Source organism: Phodopus roborovskii, unplaced genomic scaffold (assembly GCF_943737965.1).
Source record: "Phodopus roborovskii unplaced genomic scaffold, PHOROB, whole genome shotgun sequence".
NCBI classification, from domain to species: domain Eukaryota; kingdom Metazoa; phylum Chordata; class Mammalia; order Rodentia; family Cricetidae; genus Phodopus; species Phodopus roborovskii.
This window is the reverse complement of record NW_026126416.1, coordinates 21,612,088-21,621,328: the sequence shown is the minus strand read 5'-3', so window position 1 is coordinate 21,621,328 and position 9,241 is coordinate 21,612,088. Positions and strand designations below refer to the sequence as shown.

Below are 9,241 nucleotides of genomic sequence, written 5' to 3'. Positions count from 1 at the left end.
TTCAATGTGAAATAGGTCTAACTAAGTGTGTACTTAACATGTAAAAAGTATCTTAAACTTGCCTTTAATTAGTGCTGAGAAGAGTGAACACAAATGCAATTAACTTGGTTCCTTAGTTCTACTGGAGGCATAAATACTCTCTGCGTGAAAGAAGCCTGCATCTTAAAAATCATTAATAAACAAGGCAACATGTAGGGTAATGATTCCCTGCTAACTTACATCCAAGAACACACTCCTCAGAGAATACTGATGTGGGACCAGTTGCTAGCATGAGATGTCCTTGTTCTAAGAATGCCTTTGGAAATTCCCTCTCATTTCAGGTTTGAGTTACTTAGCTATTATTTCAGTTATGTCTAAATATATAAACACAGCACAAAACATTAGCAGGGAACCCTTTGAACACCGGGATTGCAATTCTGTATGTTAATTATTCCATATGAAAACCACATACACTTTATTCACAGGCATATCGCAGATATGCATTGATATTTACAGAAGTGTTTTCCAGCTAAATCTAAACGAGAGGGGGATGGTACATTTGAATCTAAGAAGCAGGTGAAGTCTGTTGACATACTCAAAGGATACAGGGTCGACTGGAGAGACTGGCAATTTATCATGGAGGTGTGACACACCTATCCCTTGACAGAATAGCAGTCCTCCTGTGTTGAGGAAGGTCTTCCTTGGTAACTGATATGCAGTTAAGCGGGGGATGCAGGAAGGAGATACATCTAGCCAGGTAGGTCAGCCTAACCAACTGTACTGTTCAGCAGATGACATAATAATACAAATGAATTCAGTCCTGGGGTCCACCAATGCTATGCTGGGAAGACTGTCAGTGCTTCTAAGACCATAGGGATGCTGAGAGGATTGTCGTTGACTATTGCAACCTGGGACTGGGAGCTTTCTATGCCCCACTATCGATATGCTACTTTAAAATGAGTTCAATAGTCTCTGGTCCAAAGAACAGCGATGAAAATGTGGAGCTATTCCTTTATGGAAAAAAAAAAAACCCTCCCACAGTGAATGATATTTCCAAACTCCTCCTAATGAGCTATTCAGTGTCACATTCTTAATAAGGGTAGAGCTGAAAATCATACACACCATGACTTCAATGGGCTTTCCCGGTCATCTGTTTTCATTATTCCCAGTTCATTAAAGTGGAGGCACACAGAGATGGGGCCTGGAGTTAGGATTTTTACACACATCTTTGGATCTCAAGCAGAGCTCCTTTTATAAGACAGAGCATGTTCTAGAAAATCATCCAAATTATAGCAAATGGACACAGATTATGTTCATTGCCTCTGGCAACCTCTGCTTCTTTCGGTGTCTTCTTCCTCCATGACCCCAGAGCCCCGAAATCCTTGTCATTGAAGTATCAGGAACTGGATGCATTTATTGCCTTGGAGTGGTAAAGTGGAATCACATCCTTGTAGGTAAGTACAGGTATCAAGGAGATAGCTGGAGCTGGGAGACAGTGGGCTCCATATTTCTACTGTGCCTAAGTGCTTTATTTTGTTGCCCTTTGATAGTTCTGTGCAGATGAGATACGGATGAGAGAATATGGGCACAGCACTGGCTAGTTATTTATGACCTCTTTCCAGTGATCTAGATGGATGAATAGATAGGTAGGTAAGTAGGTCAGTAGATAGATAGAGCTTGATAACACCAAATAGATTCTACTTTTTTTTTGGGGGGGGTAACTTTCTACATACAGCATATAGTTAGCAAATGTCAGCTCCTGTCCTTGAATAATCTCTTGGTGTGGCTTGCAGACAGAAGGTGTTCAGTTCCCGCCACTTGCTGCCATTTGTGTCTAGTCTCTTAAGGTGTTACACAGATTTCAGTTGTGCTATATGTTAGGACGTAGAAGCATCCAGACAAATTTGGTAGGAGGACATGAACACAGTTGTCTTTTCCCATGCAGCTCATGAGTTGTTGATGGTGTGCGATATACTATCGAATTTGTCTTTCCGTGGACTTCACCAGCAGGCTACTTTAGCCGGATACAATCCACCTCTTCTGTGGCAGGAACCCCACTGGTTTTGAGGTCCAGGTCAGCACTGGACTTGCTGCCATAGCGAGAGGGTCGCCAGTGCAGCAGCAGCATCTTCTTGAAGTACTTCATGGTGTTGTTCTTGACCGTCACGAAACAGATGGTGTTGATCATGCTGTTGCTCATGGCGATGCACTCAACGACATAGAAGGCAGTGAGGTAGTGCTTCTCCTTCACAAACACAGTAGGGAAGAAGTCTCGTACGATGGTAAAGCCGTAGAAAGGCGCCCAGCACAGCACGTAGGCCGTGAGGATACCCATGAGCAACAGTACTGTCTTGCGGCGGCAGCGCAGCCGCTTGCGGATCTGCTCGGTCTGGAATCCAGGTACGGCCTTGAACCAGAGCTCCTGGGAGATCCTGGCATAGCACAGGGTCATGGTGACAACCGGGCCCACAAACTCAAGGCCAAAGACAAAGAGGAAATAGGATTTGTAGTAGAGCTGCTGGTCCACCGGCCAGATCTGGCCACAGAAGATCTTTTCCTGATTCTTGACAATAACGAGGATGGTTTCAGTGGTGAAATAGGCGGATGGGATGGCAATGAGGATGGAGACCATCCAGACCAAAGCGATAAGGAAGGAAGCAGTCTGATAATTCATCCGTGGTTTCAAGGGGTGGACAATGGCCAGGTATCTGGAGGGAGAAGGAAGCCAGCAATTATGTTTATACTTGGAAGCATTATTGGTTTTTTTAACCAGCCCAGAGCATACACAAAAGCCAGGGAATGGCACAATGACTCCCCAGGTGCCCACTACCCAGGTTTAAGCAGCACTAACTCATTAACAGTCTCACTTGGCATTTAGAGTAGGGGGTTTAATGGAAACAGCAGACAGGTTAAATCAGCCCGGCTTTTCTCCCTTGACTGACCTAGGGATCTGGGAATTACACTTTCTCTCAGAGATTTGTTTCCTCAAATACAACCTGAGACAAATGATACTTACCTTGCAGGATGTCCATAAACATTAAACATGGTAAGGATGTGCTTGCACAAGTATCTTTCAGTAGATACATGTACTCATCTGATCATGGTATTATTATACCCTTTGAGTTTTCATCTTGCCGTCCTGCCCATGAACAAGTCCTTAAAGTTCTTATCCTGAATACCTCATGATTTAAGGTGGAAGAAGAGTGTGTACTTCAGAGTGAGGTGTGAACACTGCTTAGCATCCCCCTCCCCCCCCACCTCCTGCTGGACTGCAGCCTGCATTATGGAGGCAGTAGGATTATAAGAAGTAAGCACTATGCCCAGGTTCACGGCTGACAGAGACCAGAATCAAGTCTCCTGATTCAATACTTTCACACCCACCTCCCCATGTCATTTCACACTTAAGAGAAAGTGCATAACGCAGACACTTCCTTAAACCTTTACCCTTGTTCTTGTCAGTGAGTCACACTGCTCAAGAAAGACAGGCCAGAACCCTTCATGGAAAACAGGCTCACCTGTGTGGTTGCTTGTCTCCCTTCTGGAGAAATGGAATGATAGCTACTTAGCTGTTTGGGTTGTTGGATAATTGCCTTGCATTATGTTGATTGGGGGCAGGAAGTGTGGTAGGGGAAGGTAGAGGAAGAGAAGAATTGTGAGAGGTAGGTGAGGGACAAACTATCCCGGAAACGAGTGTGTGGGCCAAGAGCAGGAAGTGTGTGGGCCGAGAGCTGAACCCATCCCAACACAAAAGTGGGGGAAAGGCTCCCAGGAAGGTGTTAACTGTAGCAAGTGTTGGGAGTTCTCCACATATCTGCATGACCAGGCTAGGAGGGCTAGCATCACAAGGCTGCAGAGGCAAACAGGTAGGCACTCCCCACACTTAACTGGGGCAGGAATATTTCACAGTTGGGCATTCATTATTCTGTGTACTGTATTGACCTAAAGTACAGTACTTTGTAAAACAAATCCAGGACTTAATAGTTCTCTCACTCTTGTCCTTGTTAGCATCAAGTACACCAGGAAGAAAAGAGCACTGACGTGGCAGCGGGGGGGGGGGGGATTAGGAGGCCAGTTTCCAAGCTGTGCACTTGGATAAATAACTTATGCTCTTGAGACTTAGTGTCTGCATCTGTGAAGTGGGGATTATAATGACTTAACTGACGATCTATCAGGATTTTTGTCAGCTTCCAAGAAAGTAAACATTCATAATGTATGATGGAGTTATAGTACATTGCTTATGCTTATTTCCCATGACTCATTTGTTGGCAAGAGAGACATCTGCAGGGTCTCTGTTGCCAACTATCTACCCAACATGACCCCAGTAAAAAGACCCATTTCCTAGAACCAGCACCATAAGGGAAAGGTGGGGGGGGGGAGTCTGATGCCCATTTCTGGTTAGTTTAGAGCCTGGTGATGGGAGAAGGTGCTATTTATTAGGGATCTCCATCCTAAGGCCTATGGTCCTATGTGCAGTCTTTACATCTTTGAGCCTTACAGAGTCCCCGCCACCTACCCATGACCTCCCCTGTGCTCATCAGATATGCTCCTGTCTAGAACCTCCACCACCTACCTATGACCTCTCTGTGCTCCACAGATGTGCTCCTGCCCATGAAGCTTCCTTTCCATCTAGATCCTCTCCCATTCAAGGTAGGTATAAACTTCTTGAGGGAGCTAAGCTTAGATTTAGGGGTATATGTCACTTATCTCAGTGCCCAGGATCAGAGTTCAAAGTCATTCTGGACTACAGAGGTGAGATGCTTGTCTCTCTTGAAAACCTAGCATTTATAAATCAGTATATCTTCGTTATTCTTAATGTTTGATGATACCTAGTTTTTAAAATGGAAAAAAAACCCCAAAAACTTCTGGAGTTCAAGAAGCCACATCTTCTATTGCCTGTGTTTCCATGTTCAAAGCCTGGGAACAGCAGAGCCCAAACACCTGTTGTGGTCATGGCAGATGCTGCCAGTACCTTCTCCATATACCTCTGCTCTTACCCCTCAGTATATACTCGCCTATGCTCCCCCCTTACCATTTTGCTATCTACTTCCTCAGAGCCCTGTGTCCTCACCACTTTGGTATAACTCCCTTGTTCCTTTCTGCTTTGCCATTTCAGCATATGTGTGTGCATTGCAACATGCCTACACCCGCCTTTTTGTTTGTTTGTCTGAGGTTTTTCTCTGGCTTTCAGAGTCCTCTTGGCTACCTGTTCAGTATTTTCAGAGATGCAATGACTTGTAAGATCCCTGTATAAGCACCTTGGCTCCCTCCTCCTGCTCCTGGAGAACTCTGAGCCTACTCCAAGGGTCCCTTAGCAGAAATCCCCTTGGAAGCTTTAGTTCCGTATCTGTTACCCTCACGTCTCATTCCCTTCTCAGTATTTTCTAGTTCATCTGCCCATGGATCCCTGTGTTCTGCAGAGGGTTTGGGGGATAGCACAAACTAAGGTGTAGGTATCTTAGTTGGAGACAGAAAGACTAAAGACATGATGATTGCTCTTAAAATGTATCTTTAGGGAAGAAAAAATTGGAAGGTCAGGCTGGCATAGCCCACAATGCTAGACTCAGGATTTATATCCTGTGATGGTTGTGGGATATTTGTACACTGTGTGAAGATATAATGCTGTGGTTGGTTTAATAACGATCTGAATGGTCAATAGCTAGGATGGAGATATAGGCAGGACTTCCAGGCAGAGAGAGGAAATAGGAGAAGATGATCGAGGTGCAGAGGAGATGCCAAGCGTATGAAAGGGTAGGCAGGGGAGGCAGGGGGAATCAGACATATAGAATGAAAGAAAGGTAAAAAGTCAGGAGGCAAAACGTAGATTGATATAAATGGGTTAATTTAAGTTATAAGAGCTAACTGGACAACCCTAAACTAAGGTCAATCTTTCATAATTAATAAACCTTCATGTCATAATTTGTGAACTGGCAACCCAAAGAAAAATCTGACTACACTGTGACACTGGGACTTCTGGAGATTTCATAGGCAAAGGACTATCTCAGGCAGAGCCAGCAACAGTGATGCTCAGATGCTTTATATGGATGGACATGGACTTTGGGGAGCGGTCGGAAGCTCCTGGGGTACAAGAGACAGGTCAGCAGAGCACCAGAGTGCCCATCATGACTTGCCAAGTAGCAAGAGCTGAACACAAGTGTGGGATCAGTGGGTGAGGGACAGGAAGGAAGGCAGAGGATGGCAGTCACTTCCCTGCTTGGGTCACTGGGAGTGGTGGCAAAGTGGGTGGGGTGTGGAAGCTGTATGGGGAAGGCATGGCTGGGATGAAAGGGAACCTCTGCTGTCCGCACCATTGCGTCCTAAGCAGTGCTAGCTAGCATCACAGACCATGAGACAAAGCAAAATGGATGTCACCATCACTGACATGAAGCTTACGTGGGGGTGAGGATCACTCTCATGTCAGCAAACATTAGAGTCACTCATGAAAGTGAATGAATATGCAGAGGTTTTGCAGCTCCTGGCTCAAGGGATACCCATTCAGGAGGCTGGGGTGGGTGGGGCTCAGGAACCGGACGCAATCACTATAGCAAATGAGAGGCTGATGATTCTTCCGAAGAATCTTGTGCAGCTGGCTGGTGAATGTGCATTTTGTAAGCTGGCTTCCGGGCTGCAGAACCTCAGAGCTGTATGTAACAAAGGTGCTTTCCCACAGGTATCTTGCTATAAAAAGCATCTTGTTCCTGTGTCTTTTGTTAATAGAACTGAAAAATAACTAAGTGGTGTATTAGAAAGCACTAAACAGCACTCAGAATAAGGAAGGGAGAAACTCAAGAGCTGAAGGAGACAAAAGGGAAGGCCACTAAGCACATCATCAGAATGCATTTCCGAATGGCTCAAAGGGATGAACTCATTAAAGGTCCCCTCCACGATCCCCCACCCTGTCACTGTTGACAATGCTGACCTGAAACTGTGTACGTAAATGAAACATGCACGATTATAAATGTTACCTATGAATTTATAATAGAGCAAGGACTTCTAGAAGGTCTCATGCAAATGTATGTAAATAAGCATGCTGATGCATGCAAAACAGCAAACGCAAACATGTCCTTCCCTTTTTCCTGTAAGCAAACTCTGTTTTCTTATTTTCAAATCAGCTCTGCAACGAAGCCACTAGAAGGCATGCTCTATGCTGCATGATTCTGGTGGAGTGACTACAGAACAGACAGATCTGAACTGTGATGACAGAGAGTCATTTCTGGGAGTGGGAGTGGAAATCACCAGGGGCACAGAAAGCTTCCTACGCAATGGAATGTTTTGTATCTGGATCCAGCTACATGAGAAACTTGGTACCATCACCTTGACTGGGAGCTGCCCTCCCAGTTAACTATCCCATGGCTTTTGAGTAGTTGCTGCCTGAATTCTCTGCCTTTTGCCTTTGTGTTGGAGACCATGAACTGCCTACATCTGATGCAGAGATGGTATCTCAGGTCATGACCAGAACTATGGGACTCAGAAGTCTCCAGCTCACTCAAATGTTGGTGACAGAACACAGCCGGAGAACATCTCCACGACAAATCATCAAGGAGTCGCATCTGGAGCAACACCAGCCTGTGAAAGTGGAGGTGAGCCTCACCTGTCAATAGCGATGGCCAGCAGGGCATTGGTGGAGACATAAAGAGAGACCGTACGAAGGTAGTTGACAGAGGCACAAAGCACGTGACCATGCTCCCAGGAAAGCTGGCGAACCACGTAATAGTCCATCTCAAAGGGGCAGCAGACGATTGCCACCAGAAAGTCAGAGATGGCCAAGTTAGCAATGAGGAGGTTGGTAAGGTTGCGCAGCTTCTTGTAGCGGGCGAGGGCAGCAATGAAGACAAAGTTGCCAATGCCACAGACTAGCATGATCCCTGCCAGTGCCACGCCAATGACAATCTTGGCTGCAAAGAAGGTCTGTGTCTTGGTCATGTCCTCATCGTCATCCAGGGGGAGGTCATAATCACTGTAATTGAAGTTGAAGGGGAGCGAGGGGACGTGATCTTGAGGTGGATTCAAGTCAGGTGCAAAGCTAGTGTTTCTGTTCTGGGCTGCCATGTTGATTCCGGCAGGAGGGATGGTATCAGGGAGGAGTGTCCAGGTGGAGTTCAGCACCTCCAGTGAGGGCCAGTGTGTGCAGTTCCCTGCTGGAATCCTTGGGGAGAATTGATACCATCCAGGATCTGGGGCGGGGTGGGGGGGGGATACAAGGAATGGACAGCAAATATCAGATCTAACAGTATTCCCCCACAGTTCCCAGGTACAGTCCAACCAGAACCACCCAGGGGTAGGAGACAAGAGACCCTCTGCCTGCTGGCCACAGAATGAACCAGGTTCTCCATAGAAACCTAAGGAGGAGTGGGCTCCCTTGCTCTTCTCCCAGCAGACAGAGCTGGCTTGTCTGTTGTTACTCTCAACCTTATCAGACAATGGCATAAGGCAGGGAATGGATGGTAATCTGTTGGTGGCTGGGAGTGGCTTTCCTGCTGCTTGCCTGCTTAGGTGCTCTAGAAGCCAGTTTCTTAAACTGGTTGTAAAACAGCCTCTTAAACTGTGGGGTTGCAAAAAGTTGAGCAACAGTAAATGGTTTCTGAATGGCCAAAAATGAAATCAAATGAGCAATGAATTGAAGCTGATTCTAGCATCTCTCAACCACGTTACATCAGGAGATTTTGTTGTAGCTTTGTTTCTAAACACCTATGTGCACTTTGCCCTGCGTGCTATATTTCTTTGCAGTGCCAGTTAACAGGGTCTGAAATACCTTGCCTCAGTCCGGACTGTGCTATGAATTGCCCTTGTACAATTATTGCACACCAAAGCTTTCTGATCCCATAGAAGCATAATGGTTTAATCATGTAAACCAAAGACTTTGAGTTTCCCTAGTATGTAAGTACCAAATTGGTCTATTTTTTGTTTGTTTTATTTTTGAGGCAGGGTCATGCCACTTGGGTTGATCTTAAACTCATGATCCTTTTGCCTCAGTCTCCCAACCAGCGGGATTATAGATACACACTGTTTCGTCCAGCCACTAAGTAGGGTATCCTTGGATTTATTGTGCTAAAACATTTTTTATTTAAAAATTTCTATGTGAAGGGCTGAGAGATGGCTTAGTAGTTAGTCATAGGTGCTTGCTGCTCTTGAATAAGACCAGAGTTCAGTTCTCAGCTTGCTTAAAACTGTCTGTAATTCTAGCTGCCTTTTCTGGCCTCAGAGGTACTCAGCACACATACACACTCACAGAGACACAGAGGTATAATAAAAATTTAAAAATTGC

General features: G+C 45.5%; 1 protein-coding gene across 1 annotated transcript; it reads right to left on the bottom strand.

Annotated features, from left to right (window-relative positions):
- Positions 1–1,707: 1,707 nt before the first annotated feature.
- Prokr2 (prokineticin receptor 2) lies at positions 1,708–8,093 on the bottom strand. Its single transcript, XM_051183326.1, has 2 exons — positions 7,568–8,093; positions 1,708–2,687 (listed from the first exon to the last, which is right to left on the bottom strand). Exons 1-2 carry the CDS (start codon positions 8,023–8,025, stop codon positions 1,991–1,993), a joined length of 1,155 nt encoding a protein of 384 aa, XP_051039283.1. The 5' UTR covers positions 8,026–8,093; the 3' UTR covers positions 1,708–1,990.
- Positions 8,094–9,241: the final 1,148 nt, after the last annotated feature.

What these genes read in the sequence shown, in the direction of transcription:
- Prokr2 (XM_051183326.1), bottom strand. Translation starts at nt 8,025, where the DNA reads ATGGCAGCCCAGAACAGAAACACTAGCTTTGCACCTGACTTGAATCCA. An exon ending in CTGGCCATCGCTATTGACAG is followed by an intron (nt 2,688 to 7,567) that starts GTGAGGCTCACC and finishes TTCTCCCTCCAG; the next exon opens with ATACCTGGCCATTGTCCACC.